The following is a 24,947-nucleotide window of genomic DNA, read 5'->3' on the forward strand; positions in this document are numbered from 1 at the left end:
AATGCAAAACTGAATATGAAACCACAACAGTTGAGAGGGGATTTCACAGGTCCAAATGTTACTGCTCAAAGCATGCCAAAAGTGGCAATGCGGAATCCACAGATGCATCTCAGATCTCCAGATCTTAACATTGATGATTTTTCAACCAATTTCAGAGAACCTTCTTATAGGAACCGCAGATCAGATATCCCAGGGGTTAACATGAGAATGCCCGACCTGAACGTAGATGGAGATGTCAGACTTCGTCACACTGATAGACATCCAACTACGCACAACGTGAGGTACAGCTACCCTCAGGTGGATGCTGGTTTCGGCCACCACGTAGATTTCCACCGTCCAGATCTCAACATTGATGATTTCACAGGAAGGGAACATGTGCTTAGATCAAGAGGTACAAAACCTGACTTCCAGGCACCACATGGCTATAGACAGGTGATCACCCCGCCAGGTGTTAACATTGACACGAGGGACCCCAGACGAACCAATAGAATGCCTCCTGGTGGCACTGATGTGTATTCAAGGCAACACAGATCAATGCAGCAGATACCTAATGCACATTTGACACATTTATCTCAAAATCCAAGAATTAGAGTCCCTGACAGTTCAGACGCATACTTCGTCACTGTTTTTCCCAAACAAGCACAAAAGCAAAGAATGCCAAACAACAAATATAACACGCTTGGGGACTCTCGTCCCCGAAACATGGACCTTGAAGTCCCAGCAAGAAGTTACCAAAAAGGGGGAACTTTGTTTTTGTCTGACCTCATGTAGGTTTTAAAGCACTGATGTTTCCATAAGCAGAACCATACCTTTCTTTTATTGTTCTTTTCATATTATGTTTGTATGTTGTGGCTTACGCTGTTGTATGTTTATTTGATGACGTATGTAGTTTTAAAATGTGTCACTGACTTTCTGCTTTATTTAAGTTTTTTTGTTTGTTTGTATATAAAGCCGATCTTGTTGCTTCGTAATGACGAAGCCTACTTTACGATGCAGCACTTGTTTTATATGTAAATTGATTATTTTTCCACATTTTGTAATTCATACTTTGTTGTATTTCACAAGAAGGTATTATTTCTATGTAGATTTAAGTTAAGTTTTGCCACCAAATATCTCCTAATTTTCTTTTCAGCTTACTGATGATGTTATTACTCAAGGAGGAAATTTTTTTTGGGTACTATTACAAGATCAAAAGATGTAACTATGTAAATATCCAAAGTTGTGCATATGTTTATATTGTACTCTATGTCTATAATTTTGAAACTCAATTTATTTTATATTCATTGGAGATATACAGTATATAGATGAGTTTATATTTTTATAACCATTTGTGCTTCAACAGAGTTTTGCTTCAACATTTTAAAGCAATATTATAATAATTAGATTATTTGAGTTGACTATATATTCTAAACTTTAAAACCTGACCAGCTGTTTTAGAGGTGACCATGAAGCTGTTAAAATGAGTTATTATGGGCGCAGCATATATCATTTTATTATTTTGTATGAAATAATAAACACAAAAGAATTGTATATTATTTGTTTCCTGATTCATATCTTCAAGTACTCATTATAGGATGGCCCACGTCAGGAACATATACAGTACATCATTGGATTATAATGATTTATGCATTATTGTGTTCATCGTTGCAGAGGATAAAGGTGGCTTTTTAAAAAAATACCTTACATATATACTGCTAGGTAACATAACCTATAATAATACATCATCATTTCTAAGTTGATTTATATTTTAAATCAGCAAAATAACTATAGCTGTCAGACAAATGTAGTGCAGTCAAAAGTGCAATAGTTATCTATGAAATGTATTGGAATAGAAGTAGAAAGTGGCAATAAATGGAAATACTCAGGTAAATTACAAGTACCTTAAATGTTAACTTAAATACAGTACTTGAGTGAATTTACTTACATTCCACCACTAACAATAACTAGTTTAAATGTCAATGTAGGCCTGTGAGTGTTGTATTAAGATGGACTTAAATATTAAGAAACATGTTATTTGAAATCTGCATCATTGTTTTTGAACAGTCTTGGCTGAAGTTTTTACCTCCAGCCACTAGGGGCCGCAGCCGTTGTCACGACTGTGCCCGGTCCACGTCATCAACACGCGCCGACACACCACCACACGGAAAAAACGCGACCGCGACCTTTTCAGTGCTTCAAAACGGCTCGAGTTCGTTTATAATGCTCATTTAATAATGATTTAAGATGTTTTACGTGTATTTGTGAGACGTTTGTAAAGACAACAGACCCGAAATGCTTCGTTGTACGCTGGTGGTTTGCGGCAGAGGAGTCGTTAAAAGGGTGAGTAATACGTTTAATCAGCTGAATAAGACGTTACACTCATGTTTAATAATCACAAACCTATGTGACATCTGAGTTTAAGTGATAAACGGAGTGGAATATGAACGAGAAGAACGGACTGAATCTTTTAATCTCATGTTAAATATTTAGACTAAAACCCTGAACTATTAACTTATATTTAGTCATTTCTATGAATCAGTTACATCATTTTGAATCACTTTTTTAAAATTAATTGATGACGTATTTCTCTTAAGTGCTATATAACTATAGTTTAGTGCTGAACAAATGAAATGTCTCCTGCACACGTTCCTCTTCACTTGCATTCAGAGATATTAGAAGACAATGTTTTGGTCCATAGACCTTCATCAGGTTAAATATATATTCTATATGGATTCTCCTGCACACCTGTCAACCTACAGGTGTGTGTTTGATAGTTAGACAAAGTAAACAAGACACCACTCTTAGATCCAGATGTCGTCCTATGTAAAACATTTTAAATATATATTTATAGTAGATTGATGCAGTATTATCAGGTCCTTCTGAGTGTTATCAGATTTCTACTTGTGGTGTGTTTTCTTTATCTGCTCCACTAACTAGTTGTCTGCTCCTCAGCTCGCCTCGTCGTTCTGCAGTGAGAGCGCTCTGCCTCCCAATCTGCTGCTGCCGACCAACCTGGTGGATCCTTCCAGACTAAGTGGGTTGAAACTGCTGTAAATGTGGATTCAGTCTGAATGTGTCGGCTGCGTGTTGCTGTTTGAAGTTGTTTCACCTGATATTTAAATATCGTCGCATTAATTTGATCCTAACAATCAAATATTGTGTTTTGTCCAGAAGAGTTTTTGTCTTTGAATTCAGAATTCATATCTAGAAGCAGTTCTCCTGTGAGATAAGACTCATCTCAACTGTTCATGTAGATCCTCACTAGACAACAACAGTAGCTGTTCTTCCTGTGGTCCACATAATGTATTTACTGCACTGAAGATCTGACGTCCACACGAACAAGACTCACCATCGACACTCAGACTAAAACAACACAATCATTTAAACCCTGTCTCGTACAACAAATAGTTCTGCATCAACTCCTCTAAGAGGTCTGAAGTGATCACTCAGCGCCTCTAATTACAAATAGATAAGCTTAGATATCTCTGTACATCGATCAAAACGTTTGGTTGCACCATCTGTTGAATAAATAAATATCTCAACATTTTATTAATAAACTACTTTGCATGGTCAGAAATCCTGTTATGGAATCAAATGTCACCATTGCTCAATAACTCACTGTTCACGATATTTCCTTCAAATGCTCGTTCCCTTCAGAAGGAATCTCTGACTCATCGATCTACGGATGTTTAACCTCTTAAGTCTTTATTTATGGGAGGCAGATCTGAAATCTTTCAGACGGATAACTAGACGCTGATCCGTAGTTGCAGCCCCGTCTGACTGTGTCGTGTCTCCTCCTGCAGAGCGGCCTCCTCCTCCTGCAGACTGCTCCCTGCCTCTCCTGAGGAGGTGCGACGCCGTCGTTCCCGCTCATCGGAGCGCCGTCCAGGCGTGGGTGGAGACTCTGGAGAGGCGGGACGGCGAGCCGCTGGGTTTGGCTGAGCTCCACCCGGATGTCTTCGCGGTGCCTCCGAGGTAATCTTTTCACCCGGAGAGTGTTGTTAGTTTCTGATGAAACAACAACTCTAATCTTTACATCCCTCCACTAAAGGGAAGTCTCAGTTAATCCGTCCGTTTGTTTCCTCTCAGGCTCGATATTCTCCACCAGGTGGAAATATGGCAGAAAAACTTCAAGAGAGTTGTAAGTTACTGATTCACTCATTTCTAAAGGTCATTTATTTATGTTCAGGCTTCAGCTTCCACTCCATATTTATAAGAATAATGTATTATTATTATTATTATTATTTGCTTTTATGAAACTACATTTTCAATGAAACAAAGACAGAAAGAAATTACCTGTAATTGTTCATTCATGTCTGACTGATGCAGTGTAATACCTACTGCATTCTGTCCAGTTTATTAATATTCATAAAGATAATATCCACGTCACTAACGGTCGTTTTAATATCCACGTCACTAACGCTCGTTTTAATATCCACGTCACTAACGCTCGTTTTAATATCCACGTCACTAACGCTCGTTTTAATATCCACGTCACTAACGCTCGTTTTGATCTCAGAGCCACGCCAACACAAAGATCAGGTCAGAGGTCAGAGGTGGAGGCAGGAAACCCTGGAACCAGAAAGGAAGTGGACGAGCTCGCCATGGAAGCATCCGATCCCCGATATGGAAAGGAGGTGACTGTGGTTCTTTATTCATCAGCTAAATGTCAGCTGTTTTTTACTTTTTTCATGAGCTTTTTTGGACATACTCTATCTTTTTTTATTATTATTTCGACATACCACACATACTGTATTATCAGTATTTCGACATACTATACTGCAACCAATGAGGAGTCGTGTCACCGTTCTAATTCTGGGATATGCAGCGCTGTCCTCAAGAACGTCCAAACGCTAAAATCAACAAAATCTGTATCTGTTGTGTAAATCTCTTCATCGTTAGAAACTACGTTAAAAAACGAGCTGCTCTTCTTCCTGCAATCGTTTCATCTCGAGTGATTCTCAGGTTGTTTCTCAGCGGGAGTCTGAGTTGACGTGTTGGTGTGTTTCTCTCTCAGGCGGGGTCGCCAAAGGACCCAGAGGGCCGACCGGCTACTACTACATGTTACCCATGAAGGTTCGGGTTCAAGGACTCAAAGTGGCTCTGAGCTCCAAGATGGCGCAGGTACATCAGACCCGTGGACTTGATGCGTCGTCGTGTCTTTACTGTTCTTGGGGCTATTTCTGCTAACCCTAAAAACCCCGTCTAGAAAAAAGTAATTCAATATCCAACATCAGGAAACACAACAACATGCAGTTGTGGATGTTTTGTCTTTCACGACAAAGAAAAGCATTTGAGAAGCTGGAACCAGTGAACGTTTTGCACTTTTGAGTCATAAAAAGAACACAAAAATAACTGCTAATCAAGTGTTCTGATTATGTTGGCGCTGTTTTTTTGTTGTTGCAGGACTACCTTCACATCGTGGACTCTTTGAACATCCCCACACCCGACCCTCAGTACCTGCTGGACCTCATCAGAGAGAAGCACTGGGGGGAGTCGGTGCTAATAGTCGATGTGTGAGTATCATCAGCTCGGCTTAAGAACAAACTTTACTTTTGTGCTTTGCTGAGTCTGCTGACGATGTTGTTGCTGCTTTCAGATGTGAAGAGTTTCCTGAAAACATCCTTCAGGCAACGGCAAGTTTGAAGACGGTGAACATTATTCCAGCAATCGGTGAGTTATTTCTCTCTGATGTCACACAAGCTGTGGAGCCGGAACCGTGACGCTACTTTGTGGTATTTTATTGGTAGTGAGTTGCATTGGTACTGAAAGTTCCACTGAAAACAAGTGTGCAAGGAGAGCGTGACCTCCATGTAATGTGCAAACTAAGATGAGAAGATCCTTCTGGACGTCATTATTTAAGAAGTTGGCAGCTGCATCAACCGTTTTCAGAACAATCTTAAAAGACTTAAGTTTTATTCCCTCTGTTCTCGGTCAGGACTGAACGTCCACAGCATGCTGAAACACGAAGCCGTCGTCCTCACTCTGGAAACGCTGAAGTTTCTGGAGGACAAGCTGCTTTGGCACGACCAGCGCTACACCCCCCTGTACCCGTACAAGCTGCCCTACCAAGACGTCCCGTAGAAGACACAAGATCGCCTGTAATATATTCTGTATGTGTTTTATTATGTTAAATGTTTAAATCATCAATAAATAACACCATTTATACAAAAAACAATCGGTACAAGTATCTAAAATTCATAGTTCCTGATCTTCACACAGAGGGCCGAGCTCTTCTTCTCGGTCGGCAGGATGTACGTGTTCGGCACGTAAAGCCTCCGAGGTTTAGGCTGCAGCACAGAACAAGACGTAGTTTAATGCAACGTGAATGTGGAGCCGTTATGAAAAGTTATTTTTCTATGGCTCACCGTGTGAGATGAAGCTGGAGGGACAGACGTTTTCCTAAAAACACAAAAAGTAAATTTGTTCAAGAAAACATACAAAAACATTTTGAAGCAACTTCTAACTGCCAACTTGTGTTGCTGCAACAATCTAATTCACCAGTTGATGAGCAAGCCAACCTTAAAGCGAGCTAGGCTAACAGTTAGCAGTCAAACAGGCAGTAAATATCAATGTTGGCTAGTTGGAGGCCTTTAACTGGTGTGTTCATGACGATAACATGACTGGATACGGTGTTTAGTTGTTAACTACAGGTGGAACACAGCACCAAGACAACAGCCGTTGGACCAACTCGCTTAATGAACTTTGAAAGTTTCAAAGTTGTAAAATGAGTTCAGTTAAAAATTAAAAAGAGGAAAACATTGTGCATCAACTCTGACTGTTTGAGCACCCTGATGTGAACACAGAGTCCTCCTCCTCTGGTCCACCAGAGTCCTGATCTCTGTCCTGCTTGTCCGCCTGTCGAGCAGCTGGATCCTGGATGATGATAATAAACCTAAAAATAACTGAACATGTGACAATAACTTAATTGCTCCAGCCCCCCCGTTTCTCCTCTAAATCCCTTTTTTAAACAGTTTTTAACAAAAGCTTTGGATTAAATCTTGAAGCCATAAAGGAGAATACCAAACGTTTTATTGTCGCAGTCACTTTCTACTGACTAAGGCATCACATTCAATTTAATTTCAGAGTAAAGTACACTCCACCCTGTTTGTATAGAGAAGCCCCCCCCCCCCTCCTGCTTAGCCTCAGCTGCTTATGAATAATCAGGACTTCCTAACGTCCTCCCTTTCCAGCAGGCGGAGGGGTTTCAGACAGGGGGGAGACTGACAGGTGGACCGTCCGTGAGCCCCGTCTAATCTGGGAAAAAGGGACTTTTTAGCGTCTTCCTCGGCCCTGGGAAGACCATGGCTCTCTCCTGGATCTGTCGAGAGTCTTTGCTGGTGATTGTGCTGCAGATCGTGCTGATGTGCTCGGCTCAGGTGAGAAGATAAAGGTGCTCTTTCTCTCCATCGCTTGGTCCTGTGTTATTCCTTCCAGTGAGGCATTTATAGAGAGTTTATTCTACTGTATAGTCCTTTACTTCCGAAGTGTACGAATAATTAATAAATTGAGAATCTGAGACTTGTGATCCTTAAAAGTAACTTTATATATCTGACATTATGGTCAATCTCTTGTGGTATCATATGTTATATTCCTGTTGGCACTTAAAGCTTATTTTTGCTATTCAAAGTAGACTTTAATGTACTGAACTGAACTTATCTCCTCCTATTCTTCACTATATACTCCCTGTTATAATGACTTGTGTGTGTTGCTGTCGTGCTTTTACTTAATATCCATCTTTATTAAATCTTTTTGAGTCTTGTTGAGAACATCTTTTTAGGGACTCAAGTGTACTTTAATTTATGGTTTTAGTATTGGATTTTCTTTGCCCACGTTTGTTGATTTCACGTTATCAAACGAGCCATTTATGAAATCACTAAGTGACACGTGAACGTTGAATTAGAGACTGAGGTGTTTTTTCAGCAAAAAAACAGCATTATTCAATGCTATTATTCAAAAAGACTTCAATTACTTTATGAAGTTTATTTAAGAAGTGGTCCAAACTGGGGTCCATTCATCCCAGTATACACACCTGGAACCAATCAGGTCCCGTCAGCACCAGTAATCTGAACACATGCCGGTATAATGGGACTGTAATGGGGAACCAGGTTCAGTTCCCTGACCTTTCCCCTCACATCACCCGAACAATGAGACTCTGTGTGAGCTGCAGCTCTGGAACATATCTAGAGATGAAGTTCAGTGAGAGTAAAAAGTGACATTTTCTCTTTTTTTTTCAATGTGTGTGTTTGTTCTGCAGAGGGGCCCGGTCGGTCCCAGAGGCCCCCAGGGGCCGATCGGAGTAGCAGGCGTGCCCGGAGTGGACGGCATTGATGTGAGTCGCCGGTTGAGTCTTAGACTTCTAGATGTGGGACTGAAGCTGTGGATCAGTGTGTTTCTGGGTTAATCAGCTCAGCGAAGCAGCTTTTTAATCGTTGTTTTAACGATGACGTCCTTCGGGAATGAAAAGGTCCTCACGTGACTTCATCCGGATACGAACAGAATCACGTTCTGCTCCGAGATTAATCGACCTAACAAGAGTTACTGAGCAGCTGTTGCTTTATTAGATTAAATGCTGCACTATGAGCTGGAAATTATTTCAAAACCCCATCAAGTAAACTCGTATATGTATCGTGATCATTATTTTTCTTAGTCCCTGAATATAGAACAACAGAACCATAATCAGGAGTTCATGAGTTCAAATACCCACAATGCACCAATAAGTTAGTAGTTCAGGTTCTTTTTATTTTTGCATATTCTCATCAACATGAAGGTCTTCAAAGTCCTTTGCACACGTCCAGGGATCACATTTTAGTGGAGAAGATCCTGCATCAGTTACAAAATAGAAATATTGGAATCAAGCTCAAATATGAAGCATGCGTGTGAATTTAACACATGCCAGGTTAAAAGAATCCTTTATTCCAAGAATAATCAAGAAATGGACCTGAGGGTCCTCAATGGGAGACACTGTCTTCAAAAGGTTCTTTAGTTCCTCCTCCCCGTCTGATTATGTTCCTCGTGCATCTCCAGGGCGACAGAGGAGACGACTCCACGGTGAACGGAGGACCAGTGAGTGCACTTTTCATTTTCTCTCGTCACGTGCAGAAGTGTGAGATGATTTGCTGACTTTGCTCCCGATCGAGCGGTGTTAAGACGTGAGGTGAACTTTCTGCTTCCAGGGTCCTGATGGTGACAACGGCAGAGACGGAGCTGCAGGAGCCGCAGGCCTTCCGGGCGCAGATGTAAGTGAAGCAACAGTGTTCGGCACAGACTGGTACCTGGTTAGAAAGGTACCACACGTGGTGTTTTTGGATCTGCAGGTTAAAGTCTCCAACAAGAGGACGTATTGAATCTCTGTAAGATCTGAGCTGTTCAGACCTGCTGCTGTGTGAGCAGCTTGTCTTGGCTTCCACTGAGAGTTCCTTGAATAAACCAATCTATTTAGGGGAGAGTCTCGAGTTGCTTCCTGACAGGAACAGGGGTCCTTTTTGTGTGAGATCGAGGGAGGGAGGAGGGGGGGGGGGGGGGGGGGTCGGCTGCACCAGAGACAAGTACGGCCCGCGTGCTGGGAGAAGGTGGTGCAGAATGGACTCAGTGTGTCTGCGGTGGTGACGGTGCTGAGAACAGATTCAGAGCTTCATGTGGATTGAAACTTGTGGAAAAAGCCCCAAAAAAATGGTACTTGGTGAGAAGACGTGGAGGAGTTTTCTACACCTACAGCAGCATACAACACACCAGACTGCAAAGAGGTGATACGTACACAGCTTCGTTACTGTGTGTACTGTTTACGGTCTCTGGCTGATTGTTTGCTGTCCTTCTGAGGCCTCTGACCAGGTGCAGAGTGTTTCTGAGAGTTATTTATGGGGGAGGCAGGTGAGGGGAGGAGCTAATGGAAGGAAGGCCACGCCTCCTCCTGGTATATCTTTTTAGTCTCCAAAGATGAACGCAGGCAGAGGAAGTAATCAGAGGAAGTTTGTTGTATTTTACGACTTATTTCCATAGTTTTTGATTTTAAGTCAATAATTATGACAAACTTCTCACCAAATTAGATGCAGAGATCTGGGAATCCTGAGAAACAGGAGATGAAAGATGGTCGAACATGTTGTAATGAAGCTCCCAGGTTAGCCCAACATATTCAAAGTCCAGTTCTAAAATGAACTCCCGGGCAGATCGAGCAGTTTGGTTGCACTCGCTTTCGAGATAAACCTGCAAATAAAATAGAGATCTGAGTGGGTCTAAATGGAGTTTACTGGTGCTGCCAACGTTACTCACATGGACACAGAGGATTGGCTCAATCAGAGAGATAAAGAGACGCTTCATAATGAAATTACATTTAATATAGACGAACAGGAAACCTGAACATGACCCAAAACCAGATACTTTGTCAGGATCCGTGGGGTTCAGGTTGAGTAGAAGACGTTCAGATGATCCAGCTAAACTGTTGGCTTGTTTACAACAACAACCCCTTCTTCCTGTTTCCTGTCCCATCGGCTTTGTTGTAGCTTGTTGATTATTGCAGCGTTCCCAGAAATGACTTTGGTGAGTAAAATTATCATAACCGACAAAAAACAAAAAGGCCCAAAACTAAGTTTTGGGTCCCCGGTGTTCGGTTGTTTGGTTTTAACCCTTCGCAGTCATAATGAATCACATAATTCAACTGTGGTGTTCTTCTGCAGGCGGCGATCTGTCCAAGATTATATTATTTACCTGTAATACAGTCGACATTAATATGTGAAGTTATCAGACACAGAACCTAAAGTGCTTTCATTCATTTGCACAACAGAAATCACGTACTAGTGGTGAACAGAGTCTCTAGACTTGAATCTTTGTTAACGTTGGTTGATTATGAATTTATCAGAATTATTAACAACAATTTTAACACATATTATTCTCTCAAGATAAAAACAATGTGTGAACGCTGAACTTTGTTGAATGTTGTATTTAAAGCATTTGTTTTCATCATTGTGTTTTTTTAACGTCATCTTTAGGGTCCTGTTGGACCTCCTGGAGGTTCAGGCACTGTGGGCCTCAAGGGACCAAAAGTAAGATTATTACTGCTGCATTCTGCTGGATCAATCTCTCTGTTGAATAAATGTATATTCTTCTATATCTGTCAAATTCAACGGTTTTGTTCTTTGTTTTCAGGGAGATTCTGGGCCACATGGGCCTTCTGGAGAAACGGTAAGTACAAATATAAACCAGAATTACATCCCATAATAATCATCAACATTTTCTATGCAAAAAAGTTTTCAGCGACTCAAATATGCAGACGACCTGCTTTTCTATGTTTTATATCATATTAAACTGAACAAGATATTGAGCTGGATGAACATTTGTCGTATTTTCTGACATTTTACAGATCAAACATTTAATGGATGAATCAAGTAAATAATTGGCAGATTAATCAATAATGAAATGAATCATCAGTTGCAGGCCGAGTTCTATCAATAGTGCAATCTGTGGGAGAGTTTGGATACATAAGATAATAAACACAAAATGTCATTTATTTGATGATAAACAGCGAGTTGAAGAGCTGATCTGCAGACATAAACATATTAGTCTTGTTAGTCTCTTGCAACGGCTTACTTTTGTGTTTTAAATAACCCGTACACACGTTATTACAGCCGGGTTTAAATCCTTCCATGATATTAAAAGGATATATTCTGAAATCTATAAATATGTCACAATATGACAAATGTATGTGAAATTGTTGAGCTATACACTGAATTTAGCCGTGTCAGCACAAGTAATGCAATCAATGAAATAGGCATTCAGCTCCATTTGAACACTGATCACCCGATTGTTTTTATTGGTTTCTGTTGATCGATCCGTCTCAGTCTGACACCGTGAATCCCTGATTTCTCTCACAGGGTGTCGGACCTGATGGGCTGGATGTGAGTATATACACAACATATTCAGTGCTGTCAGGGTATATATATATATATATATATATATATATATATATATATATATATATATATATATATATATATATATATATATATATATATATATATATATATATATATATATATATATATATATATATATATATATATATATATATATATATATATATATATATATATATATATATATATATATATATATATAACATATTGCAGTTCACTTCCATAGGTTGCTCCACAGCTCCATATTATGACTTAACCACAGCGGGGATACAGATATAGCAGCGTGCACGTCATCTCCTGCTAATGACGGGCTGAGCAGTAAAAGATATTCGTCCTTTTTGTGTGACGTAATCTGAATTTTCCTAAAACAAGTGTCACTGATCCTTTAATCTGTTTATCTTTCACATTGATAAGAAGGTAGCAGCGGTGGAAGAATCATTCAGATCTGTTACTTGAGTAGAAGTAGTAATACCTCAGTGTAGAAATACTCTGTTACAAGTAAGAGTCCTGCATTCAAAAGTAACTTAAGTTAAAGTTAAAGTACTCACTATGCAGAATTGCCCATTTCAGAATAACATATATTGTATTATTTATATATAAGTATTGACGGATTAATATGTGCATCACTTTAATCATGCAGCTGGTAATCTTAATCTCATTTTATCCTATAATAATAATAAATCATTATTTTGTTGATTATATTTTTGTATAAGTAGAATACTTCCTCTGAATTGTCGTGGAGTAAATGTACATAGTAGCTGAGTATTACTACACTGTGGTAGTACCACTGTATTAATATATAACACATATATTAAAGAACGTGCGGCTGCTTCAGTGTTTTAGAGGCTTTGTTGCATCAGATTGTTCATCAGACGTTCGTGTTCTGCTGTTTGCTGACAGGGCATCCCGGGTACCGACGGGCTGCCAGGGGAACTGGGCAAAATTGGAACATCTGTGAGTACACGTATGATTTTAGTATGTAAAGTGTACACTGTACACTGTAAACATGACAAAGCTAAGCAATAAACACATTTTAAAAGGTCTTACGAACTTAAACATGAAGTAAAAGAACAGAAGATGTAAATGATGAGTGTGTCGCTGAGGGCAGCTGTTGATCTTCTCAAATCTCTCACAGGGAGCAAGAGGCAAGACGGGTCAAGTGGGTCCTGCTGGTGCTGCTGGGCCGCGGGTAAATATGATTCAAATATTATAAAGATAAACACTGACTCTCAATGAGCGGGCGGGACACTGTGGGAGGTTAAAGGTCGGTTAACAACTCATACAAGTTGCAGAGTGATGTGTTTCTTATTTGTTAACAAAATGATTTAAAGTTCATGTGAGCGTGTTTGTGTTCTAGGGTCCTCCGGGTGTGTATCGAGGCGAGGACCTGGTAAGATCCCAAAGGAGATTCTTTTACAACCATTTCAACAAAACTGACTTTTTTGCCTCGTCAAAATAAAAGCACTTGGTATAATGTTAAACATGCTACAACTGTACACTCTGCTACATTTTAAACTGTGAGAATGAAGACTATTCTGGATGATTCACAGTTGATAGGAAGAAGAATAAAACCAAAAAACATGGCTGACATAGCAGCACAAAGTCAGCATATGTTATTTATCTGATTTCATGATTTAAAAATAACTTTTTTTAGGTCAAAGTTCTATAACTGTTGTGTTGTAATATAACTGACAGCCAGAGTGATGTGTTCAGGTGCTCGTAGAAAGCTCAGACATCTGAGACTGCACATTGTCATTAAGGCCTGAACTCAAACTAACCTTTATTAAATTGAACCTCACGCGGCTGTAGGTATTGTCTTATAATCATCAACGGTAAAGTAAAGCAGGAACAAATTGTAGTAAATCATCAAAAGCATTTGTTCATTGCGTTCTCTGCGAGCTCATGGGGGTCCCTGGACAGTGGAGCCCCCTAGTGGCAGGGCTCTTCCATGACCTCAAATAGGCTGTTGTGTTTTTCAGTGTCCCAACGCCTGCCCCGCTGGACTCAATGGACATTCTGGTCTCCCCGGCATGAAAGTGAGTGAAATGTCACGGAGGCTGATCTCAGTTTGGTCCCACGTTAACTGCTCATCAGCACCTTCTCATTGTCCTGTTTCCACTAAATGCATCTTATAGATAAATGTCACTTCTTACAAGAAGTCACATGACTTGGACTCGAGTCACAATTTTGATCACGTTAAATTCGACTAGAGAACAACAACAACAAAGACTTGCAACTAGACTTGGACTTTAACTTCCAACGACTCGTGACTTCACTTTGGACAACTTCTTCCTCAAAGGCCCAAGATTAAAAAAAACGAACATTACTTTACTGAAAAGATATCAAAGATAATTTTGTTTGCGTACAGAAACTACACGGTGGTAAACAAAAAGCAAATCCCAGTCTGCAAAACATGTGGGCGGAAAATTGCGCTCTTTACATTTGGTGAATAGCACATTATGACTTCTTTAAGACTCTAAACTCATAGTTCAGGACCTGGGACTTAAGTGCAAAGACCTTCTCGTGACTTGCAACACGATGATTGGATTCCATCTCTGCTTCCTGTCTGTCTGCAGGGCCACAAGGGGGTTAAAGGGGAATCTGGTGAGCCCGGAAGACAAGGACACAAGGTAACATCCTTCCCTCTCACAGCCTCTTTGATCTATTCCTGCAACAGATAACAAAGATATTGTTCACAAGTGAGAAGCTGCAGAGACAACATTTCTAGAATATGTTTCTAGAAAGGTATGAGGCAGCTTCTCTGCAGCTTCTCTGCAGCTTCTCTGCAGTAAATGACGCTGAAGTAAAAGAGAGCAGGTGAAAACATGGATGTGTGTTTGTCACAGCATGACAGAACTTACGTTCTCTTTCAGGGAGAGGAAGGCGAACAAGGACTGCTGGGTGAAGTTGGAGCTCAAGGACTACCAGTAAAATATTCCACCATTCTCTCTCAGCATGCTTCACAATGAGATGTCTCCTCCTCACAGTCAAACACATCAACATGGTTCTGTCTCTTCTCCTTCTACCCGCTGACTGATTTTAGGGCCAAGGTGGATCAAGAGGTCTCCAAGGAATAACTGGCTCCAAAGGAGACCGGGTAAGAGTGGTCAAACACGGATACATGAAGTCGTAAAACAATACAGAAAACCTTCATTATGTTTCATCCAACAGAAAGATTTACAAGAAGAGTCTAAACTTTATACAAACGGCCTCCGTATCAATTATCCAATCAGGACCAGACACACGATGGCCAACCTCCAAGACATTTCAAAATAAAAGCTCATAATAGAATGCATTCAACATGATATGACGTCATATAAGATGCCTGAATTGTCTGTTCTGGATGAAGAAACACGTAGGAAACTAGTCGTTATGTCACAGCTCCACATGCACGCTCTACATTTACATAAATCCAATCCTGATATCTTGACTCAATATATCTTTTAATTGAAGAAAGGTTTTGTTAAAACTTCCTCGACAAATTCAACTTTTTCTGACTACAATTGTTTCCGTCTCCACAATCAGGGACCTCGTGGGAAACCAGGTGATGGAGGTCCTCGGGGGATCCAGGGAGGCCCAGTGAGTCCCCGTCTTTGTCTCACCTCTGTTGTTATTAAGACATAAATACTGATACGAAATAAAAAACGACTGATGACGTCTTTTAGGGCGACCTGGGTCAAAGAGGAGCCATAGGTGAGCCCGGACCAGCGGGAGTGCAGGTAAGATCTCACACACAGGAAGCGATGACGTAATCGAGCTGCTGTAGAGTTCTACATTTCTGAACCAATGTTTTACTCTTTTAAAGAAATGTATCAACCGCCTTCATAAAACTCTCTCAATGACTCACTGTTCTTTTGTTTCTCCTTCTCATGTGTCACTTGAGTTTTATGTCATGAATTCAATATGTTTCCGCTTCCTTCTTGGTTTTATTCTCTGTAGGGGGATCGAGGTCCGTCTGGAATCAGTGGAGTGCCGGGGCCAAACGGAGAGCCTGTGAGCACCGCTTCATCTTATCAATCAATCAATCAATCAATCAATCACAACTGTCCTGCTGCTTTCATTCACTCGTCCACTTTCTTTCTTTACAACCATTTTTTCCAACGTAATAACTTATTTATCTTCCCATAATGCCACCTTATGAACAGTATCTTATATTATATGCTGTTCTGTTGAGAGACACTTTTGTGTGATTATCTACGTAAACCTCACTTCTTTCTGGTCCACAGGGCCTCGCTGGTCCAGATGCCCGTGATGGAATACCTGGTCTGCCAGGATCCAAGGTACCTACCGACCATTTATTTATATCTTTTACAGCCGTAGATCTTTTTTGTTTGTTTATGAAATGTGCTTTTAGATAGAACGTATGTAATTTGAACGTTTGTTTCTGTTTTGTTTTTTTAGGGTCTCACAGCAAAGAATGGGGCTCCAGGTGATGCTGGCCCACAAGGACTTCCTGTAAGTGTGACCCCTGACCCAAGAGCATCCCTGAGTCATTAACGGTGTGAGCGATCTGTTGATGTTTCATATCACTGTCTTCATGTAGGGTTTGCCAGGCGCTTACGGACAGAAAGGAGTCAGTGGTGTAGTGGTACGATCCCATTTTTATATTGATTCCAACACTACAACTTTTACTCATGACTATTTGTAGAGTGTCCGATATTTTTAAAGTCAAATAAACTGTTTTTCTCTTTTTGTCACCAGGGTACCGCAGGTGATCCAGGTGTTGTAGGACTGATGGGGTCTCCGGGGAAACAAGTAAGTTTAAAGCAACTTGAAACACATTGTGTGACAGTAAAACTAATTACATTTTAAAACAAGAGCCCCAGAGTAAGTTTGTAAAAACCTGACGAAAACTAAATGTGGTCTTTGGATTTTAACTGGTTTAAGATATCTTAAGAATTGGATAAATTCCTCGTCTCAAGCTTCACTTGAAGTACAAACCAATGCCACTGACATGTGTTTTCTGAAGCTCTGATAAGTATCTGATTTGATGTTGTATTTGCTTCCAGGGCGAGCGAGGCGATCAGGGAGAAGTGGGACCGGTCGGAGCCCGAGGAGGACCAGTGAGTCAGCTGCATCTACGTTTCACTTAAAATCTGCGAGACACAGTTTATCTTCCTGGGACAGGAAACAGGTTTCACTTCCTGCCCCCGGCACCCGTCACTCATCCTGATGAGGCGCCGGGTGTCCCAGAGGCCTCCGAGGCAAAACATCTGAATGTTCCTCAGTGTTTCTAACCCAAACACTGATTTCCTGCTGTGTGTCCAGTAGCTCCATCATGACACACTCACAGGACGCAGACTGACAATAGTTTTGTGTCAGAAGGTTGCATTTAGTAGATCGTGTAAAGATGGTCAAAGTCTGATTCAAGCAGGTTAATAAGGAACATCTTTCTGAAGGGTTATTGACATGATTTATCCTTCGTCTCCAAGATTAAAAGTAAAACTGACTTGAGGATCAACCGGATCGATGTGCAGTGTTCTCATCATGCCACACTGCATCATCTTATACTTCTGCACCATCTGATACGACACAATGCAAACAAATAAGGAACTTTAGTTTGCCAAAGCTGACCACAGAAAACACAGTGTGACATAAAAACTGATAAAAGCCAAAATATACACTTACATCTCCTCTTAATGTCTCAGAACTGTTTCTAAAATCGTTTAGATTGGCAGCGCAAATTACAAATGTAAATTCTTTTTTTAATATATTTAATTACATTTTCTTCATTGTCACCCTGTCAGTTTCCACAGTAAACAAAAGAAAACTAAACTAAATATTTCTTTCCATTGTGATTTGATACATTTAGGCATTCTGTTTTCTATCCGCATTATAATTTTCTTTTCTCTCTTTCAGGGTGGACGAGGAGAGAGAGGGCATGGCGGGCCTTTTGGATCACCAGGACCCAGGGTAAGACTGTCTAGTATCAGGGATAAGATCTCCCCCTACACCTGAACACCACACCAATGACTGACGCAGTGTCAGAGGATGAAATCACTGCACAGGAGGACGCGACAGTAGAGATTTTACAGAAGTAACAACAACAGCTGGAAACAGAGATGATACGGAGTGGGTTTCCCAGAAAACAGTGTTCAGCATGATTATACAAATCATTTTGTCACACCCTCTGGTCACAGCGTAGGTGAGCACATTGCAATCACCAGATGAGGGACAACGTTGTACAACTCATTTTCAGTAACCAGTATGAAAGCATGAAAGCATGGTGGAGTTAGCAAGCTAGCTAGCTAACTAGCCAAATGTTAAATGGGGGAAATTTAACAACTTCATCCACAACAAAGAGGGTTGTTCATGATCTTGTCACAGCATGGGGAAGCACATTGCTATCACCAGATAATCCTCCTATCACAGCACAGTGGTATCAGACAGTACTAGTCAATCACAGCACAGTGGAATTAGACAGTAGGCTACTAGCCAATCACAGCACAGTGGTATTAGACAGTACTAGCCAATCACAGCACAGTGGTATTAGACAGTACTAGCCAATCACAGCACAGTGGTATTAGACAGTACTAGTCAATCACAGCACAGTGGAATTAGACAGTACTAGCCAATCACAGTACAGTGGTATTAGACAGTACTAGCCAATCACAGTACAGTGGTATTAGACAGTACTAGCCAATCACAGCACAGTGGTATTAGACAGTACTAGCCAATCACAGCACAGTGGCATTAGACAGTACTAGCCAATCATAGCACAGTGGTATTAGACAGAACTAGCCAATCACAGAGCAGAAGGGTGAGACTAGGCGGAAGACTCTTGGGAAAAAAAATAACATGGCAGCAATACATAATTACAAGAGCAAGTGCGCTGCATGAAAGTAAGTCTCCATCAGATGCATAAAACCAGGTGTAAAATCAGCTTATTTTCATCAACTCATAATGTAGATAAAAGCCACATTTTCCACTATACAATATTGGCAATTAACTACATCCTTAGTTACAACAAATAAAGAATAATACATTTGACCCTAATCAAGTCCACAGAAAAGTAGTGTGGCCCCAGCACAGAACCCTGTGGTACTCCAAACATTAGTTGTAAGTCATGCATCTCTCCGTGAAATGATGGCTTTTGTTATGTTAAAACAAAGAAAACGACCGTTCATGATGTTCATGAAGTTAAGACAAGCTTGTCTATTTACTGTGCTACTATTCATTATGGGCTGGTATCGATCACACACATACATCTTAAGATAAATTCATTTCTTAAACCTGCAGACACAGGATTCACAAACTCTCTTTCTCTGTTTGTTTCATAAATATGAATGTTATAAATGACACATGGATAAAAAACCTGAATCACGAATATGAAGAAAAGGGTATTGTTATAATTATAAAGATATAATCAACTGGTCAACTCCTATCTGTCCACAACGTTTCTGAGATGGCGAACAAACTATGGGCGTCAACAACATTCCTTCTTTGGAAGAACTCATTAAACCAGAGAGGAAAACAACCGGATTATAGTAATACTGTTATGGGAAGAGATTAGACCATGGATGGATCGTGAAGCAGTTAAAAATATATATATTTAGAAGCTAAACTCAAAACATAATAATCCCATAGACGTGATTGACAGCCCAGGGCTAAAGTGCCCGCTGAACCTTTCTACTGCAAAACCTCGGCTCTATATCAAACTAAGAGATCAGGGCCCCGAAATACAAAGCGGGCCATCAGTGTTCATAAATACCAACTCCTATCCTGAACATATTATTCAACACGAGGATCGTTCACCAAGACAAACCTTGTATCTGGGAACTGAAGCCTCGTGCCATGCTTTCATTAAAGAGTGGCAGGTCTTTTATGAACTTCTGTGGCTGCAGTTAAGTCTGTAATCCGCCGGTGAGTGGGCATGAATGGCCTCTTTTTACACAAATCCAACGGCCAAAGGGCTGTTTCTGCAGCTCGGGGGGGGGGGGGGGGGATCAGAGCAGGAAAAGAAGCTGAGAAGCCCTGAAAGAGCTCTCTGTTCCCCAGGAATGCCTGAAACCCGTTGGCCCACTGTACAGCACAATCAGAACCCACACACACCCAGAAACATGTGAGGGGGGGATGGTTTGATGACGGGGGGGGGGGGGGGGTCTTCAGGTCCTTCCAGCCTCACAGATCAGATGATGTGAAGCTGGACATGTTTCACACAGTCGATCTTGTGTTATGAATTTGAGTGTGGGTACATTCTGTGTATTTAACTGTTTATTTGTGTGTGTGTGTGTGTGTGTGTGTGTGTGTGTGTGTGTGTGTGTGTGTGTGTGTGTGTGTGTGTGTATTTTTACAGGGAGGTAAAGGGAACCCAGGCCTCCCCGGACTTCCTGGCCCTGCTGGTTATTATGGCCAGAAGGGCGTCAGGGTAAGAGACACAAAATGACACATCATGAACACAAAGGTGAAACCATGTGAGAGCAGCAGCCAAAAGAATCAGGAGTCAATAGGTGCTCGATCATTTCTATCACATGAGGTTTGTTTTCACATGTACCCTGACTCACATTGTCTCGTTCAAACACGCCGTACTTATGTTGTATCGTTGTTTCTGCTGAATAGAACAGTCTCTGGTTGAATTAGTGTGAAGCTGTGGAGGGAACGTAGACTGTAAGAAGTGGATGTAGTCTCCGTGATGTCACCCATTGGTTTGTGGACTGCCGCTTTTAAGCCTCGAGTTTGGCATTTTGGCTGTCGCCATCTTGTTTTTTTGAACACTGAATAAGATATTTTTCGACGACCAAAAAAGTTACAATTCACTTTCATGAAGTGAAAACACACTGTGAAAGGATCAAAGCTGTAGGACCAAAACACAAACAACTCCCAGATCGGACAACGTAGTGGTAGCGACCTGTCAATCACAGTAAGCCCCGCCCTAAAGCATCCCCTGCTTTATGGTCTATTTGACTCTAAATGGACCATAATGTACTAAATGAACATCATGCTGTATTGAAGAAGACTTGAAACTAGAGATTGAGACCATAAACTCATGTTTACAATGTTTACTGAGGTAATAAATCAAGAGAGAAGCAGAGTCATTTTCTCATAGACTTCTATACAACCAGAGGAGTCGCCCCCTGGTGGACACTAGAGAGAATGCAGGTTTTAAGACACTTAATTGGCTTCTAAGTTTCTGACCCGGTTGCCACCTGGGTGGGAATTTATAGATGTCAACATGAAACGAGTCATACAGGTATAAGCTTTAAAAGACTTCTCTGCTCTGCGTGGTCTGTTTTCAGACACAGAGAAGTCAATCAGCCAACTTCCCCTTCCTCCTAATAGATCCATGCTGCCACAAAAGCTAGTTCCAGCAATAGTAGCTGGTGTAACGTTAATAATTATAGTAACAGAAAAAGTACAAACTGTCATTTTATTCCAAAAGTCATAAAGAAAGCAAGGGCAGTAGGCTACATGATAAAGCCTTGGTGAGCGGATGTACCCGGCTCTGCCCATCAGGGACGCTCTAAGAAGTAAAGTGAACGCACCTGCAACGAGGCACGGGTCATGTATTGGTCAACACTACACCTGGCATTCTATTGGTTGGGGGATTTTGAAAGGCTTATCGCACACACAAAAAAAATCCAAGAGCAGAGGATAAATCTGAGAGCAGATGCTTCACGAGCACACAGAAGCAGCGTGACGAGCTTAAGCTTCACAAGCATACAGTTTGATTCTAACATGTGATATCATAATATATCTGTAAGAACAGAAGCTACCGATGTATCACATGATGAAATACTCCTTATGTTCTTTTTTCCTCAGGGGGCAGTCGGTCTCGATGGTCCAAATGGAGACCAGGTGTGTTTCATAGATTGCAATATTACGTTATTATATTACGTTATTAAAACTCGTGTTGAGTGTTGAGTTGCAGCACATTAAATGCCAAAATATTCTGTCATGCATTTCAATTTTAGGGATCTGCAGGTGCTGAAGGAACACCGGGAGATGTCGGAGAACTGGTGAGTGATCGACTGAAACGCCTGCTTCTGCTTTGACTGTTTTCACGCAGTCAGCAGTATCTCGTACTTTGTGATGATAAACGTGTATGAACGCATCATTTTTCCTTTTACTCGCAACTCTCTGCAATAAATCACAAATCTTTTCCCTTACAGGGTGATCAAGGAGAACCAGGAGAGAAAGGATCGGTATGTTCAGCTAAACAAACCAAACCACAGCGCTTCAGTTGACTGAACGATTCTCATGAGATCCTTATTTGTCTTATGATATAGTTTGCATTGTTGTTTACATCCCGCAACTGTGTAAAGATCTTAATCTGTCGCTTTACTGTGAAGCAGCTGCAGGACATTCTGAGTTTGCCATGAAAAGCTGATGCTTCTCGATACATTGAGTGTCTGGATCAGTTAAACAACACGATTTCAAACAACGGCAACTCCTGAACGACACCTCTTCCTTCGTGTTTATCGTGAGTTAACAGTGTGTCTGCCTGCTGCTGTTGATTACAGACGGGCCCACCGGGAGAGACGGGGAATAAAGGAAGTGAGGGCGGCAGAGGTCAGGAGGGGAAAGAGGGCAAGTTGGGCCAACCGGGACCACGTGGCGTGCAGGGCGACATGGGGGTACCGGGCCTGCCGGGGACGCAGGGACCAGCGGTGAGATGTGTTTTATCTCCACAATGTTCTGTTTGTGCAATAAGTTCCCTCGACTGAAGGACTCTTCTGGATTCTTTTGAGTTCTGGTGAGAGTATAAATCATTGTTCAATATAAATGACAGCTTTACTTTTATGAGATTGGATACATTTGGTTACAGCTCACGGCCCCGTTTGCCAATAAAAGTGAACGAATGGCTCATCGCTGTCAACAATCTTTTTTTCCTTTGTTCAGGGAAAAACCCCAACAGATACACACATCAAACAAGTCTGCATGAGAGTAATGCAAGGTAAGTGTTTGTCACCTTTTTACCAAACTCTATTTTTAAATGTTTGATCATTAGTCAATGGTGCGTTCAAATATAAACGTCCAACGTGTCCTCCCGTGTCACAGAGCAGCTGGCCCAGCTAGCAAATAGCCTGAGCAGGCCTGAGTCCGGCATCTCTGGGATACCCGGCCCCCCCGGCCCGCCTGGACCTGCAGGCCCCACCGGGGAGAACGGTTTCCCTGGACACACCGGATCTCGAGGACTGCCCGGTCTGAAGGGTCCAGCTGGGCTATTAGGTCGCAAAGGACACAAAGGTGAGTTTCAGATCAGAAGGTCTGCGACCGCGTGGATGTGTGACTTTAAGGTTGTTTCTGTCTGTACTGTTGAGATTCGCTGAAGCAGGGGCCCTCAAACATTTTGGAGGACCAGCAACACTTTTTAAGGACCGTCTCTTAATCGTAACCAGGCGGCAACCTCCGGTTCTGAAGAGTGAAGCCACGTGGAAGTGTATTAAACCTGCATTCTCTCTACTGACCACCGGGGGGCGACTCCTCTGGTTGTATAGAAGTCTATGAGAAAATGACTCTACTTCTCTCTTGATTTATTACCTCTGTGGTCCGATCTTTGAGGTGCTCCTCGGTTAAGGATACATGTGGACAGGGAAATCAGAGTAAAACTTCTGAACACTTAAAATGTGTTTATTGTATCGGTATAGTCATATGAGACCTAAAAACCAACTGCAGCTTGATGACAAAACGTGTCGTAATATTTTAGGTGTTTGAAAGAGAATTCCTCGGAGATGTTTCAAGCTGATTTGAAGTATTGTAATTGGTTCTGGGAGAGAAAAGATTTGATTGGTGCATCTGCAGGAAGAATAAGCTGTTTGCAGATGTGATCCCGTGGAAGTCAAACCTTTAATCATCTGTTCATCTTTGAAGGAATCAATTGTTTGAGTTGCGAGTGTTTCAGCTAACGATGTCATGTTTTATTTATATCCTGTTCTGACCCACTTTCCTCCTCAGGGATCAATCAGGTTCATCTTAATGTTAACGAGGGAACACATGAGGTGTGACGGCTGAGCTCCAACTCTCGGCTAAATTTGGCAAATTCAATTATGTGTTTCCCTGTCGGTGATGATTGTGTGTCCTCTGTGCAGGGGACATGGGGGACAGAGGGGACAGAGGACCCATAGCGAGAGGACCCAAAGGAGCACCAGGTGCCCCCGGTCAACCAGGTAAATGACTCATCATGACTAAGAAATATGAGTTTAGAACAAACGTCCTCAATATTAGACTCTGCTGCACACTCAGCATTATTCACTAAGGCCAAGTCGGATGGGTCTCGACCGTGTTCGGGACCCACTGTGTGCTAGTAAGAACGTTGTTTTGCTCAGGGGCCCTTCAGCAGGGCAGACACTGTGTGTGTTTTGGAGGAATCCGTTTTAACGTTCTGCTCCTCTCTCAGGTGAAGCCGGGCGAGCGGCTTACGGCACAGAAGGCCGTGACGGAGAGCGAGGGCCCCGCGGCGTCTCCGGCGTCCCCGGAGTCCCCGGGCCTCCCGGCACCGCCGGCAGGAACGGTTACTGCGAGTCGTCACAGTGCATCCTGCCCATGGTGGCGTCGCCGTTTTCTGCAAAGGACTCCGGCATGAAGGGCCCCAATGACATGTGAGGAGGAGGAGCCAGAACCGTGGAGCATCTGTCCGTGTTTGTCTCTTTAGTTTCTATTCTGTGAGCTCATCTGGAAAAGTCATTTAGTCGTCTTGAAGCAGATCTTTGTGGTTATAAAGTGACATGAAGGTGGACACTGAAAAGCAAACATCGGCTTTACATAAAGGTTTCATGTGACCTCACCTTGTTGTTGTTGTTGTCTCTGTGCTGTACGATTAGAGGAATGAAGAACTCTCTGTTTGTACAAACCGGACACATTCCTCTTTCTGTACGTTTATGTAAATGTGTCAATATGCAAATTATACAGCTGGAAGACGGACATTCTGTTTGTGAGTATTTCTGTTGTTGCTGTCCACTTTAACCCCCCCCTCCCCCCCCCTACATGTTTGATAACTGCTCTGTCATGACATCAGATGTTCTGGTGGAAACCTCTCTGGCAGTTTTATATGACTTCTTATTTATTATATCAAGGTTCAAGGCGACATCTTCGAGTTGTACAAAGGAGGAAATAAACACG

General features: G+C 41.7%; 2 protein-coding genes across 2 annotated transcripts; both read left to right on the forward strand.

Annotated features, from left to right (window-relative positions):
- Positions 1 to 2,137: 2,137 nt before the first annotated feature.
- Positions 2,138 to 6,157, forward strand: mrpl4 (mitochondrial ribosomal protein L4). Its single transcript, XM_076091820.1, has 9 exons — positions 2,138 to 2,319; positions 2,932 to 3,013; positions 3,783 to 3,954; positions 4,069 to 4,120; positions 4,499 to 4,616; positions 4,997 to 5,103; positions 5,386 to 5,495; positions 5,579 to 5,652; positions 5,918 to 6,157. Exons 1-9 carry the CDS (start codon positions 2,272 to 2,274, stop codon positions 6,061 to 6,063), a joined length of 909 nt encoding a protein of 302 aa, XP_075947935.1. The 5' UTR covers positions 2,138 to 2,271; the 3' UTR covers positions 6,064 to 6,157.
- A 2,828-nt stretch (positions 6,158 to 8,985) lies between these two features.
- On the forward strand, positions 8,986 to 24,936 carry col9a1a (collagen, type IX, alpha 1a). The gene is made up of 30 exons (XM_076092025.1): positions 8,986 to 9,045; positions 9,156 to 9,266; positions 10,965 to 11,018; positions 11,122 to 11,157; positions 11,847 to 11,870; positions 12,789 to 12,842; positions 13,024 to 13,077; positions 13,246 to 13,278; positions 13,868 to 13,924; positions 14,465 to 14,518; positions 14,762 to 14,815; positions 14,932 to 14,985; positions 15,414 to 15,467; positions 15,554 to 15,607; positions 15,828 to 15,881; positions 16,115 to 16,168; positions 16,290 to 16,343; positions 16,432 to 16,476; positions 16,590 to 16,643; positions 16,898 to 16,951; positions 17,748 to 17,801; positions 20,185 to 20,256; positions 21,648 to 21,683; positions 21,800 to 21,844; positions 21,998 to 22,030; positions 22,349 to 22,495; positions 22,728 to 22,782; positions 22,887 to 23,075; positions 23,918 to 23,995; positions 24,226 to 24,936. The coding sequence occupies exons 1-30, from the start codon at positions 8,986 to 8,988 to the stop codon at positions 24,429 to 24,431; spliced, it is 1,983 nt and encodes a 660-aa protein (XP_075948140.1). The 3' UTR covers positions 24,432 to 24,936.
- Positions 24,937 to 24,947: the final 11 nt, after the last annotated feature.

The sequence above is a fragment of the Anarhichas minor genome, unplaced genomic scaffold, assembly GCF_050575085.1.
Source record: "Anarhichas minor isolate MPS153535 unplaced genomic scaffold, ASM5057508v1 ptg000014l, whole genome shotgun sequence".
NCBI classification, from domain to species: Eukaryota; Metazoa; Chordata; class Actinopteri; order Perciformes; family Anarhichadidae; genus Anarhichas; species Anarhichas minor.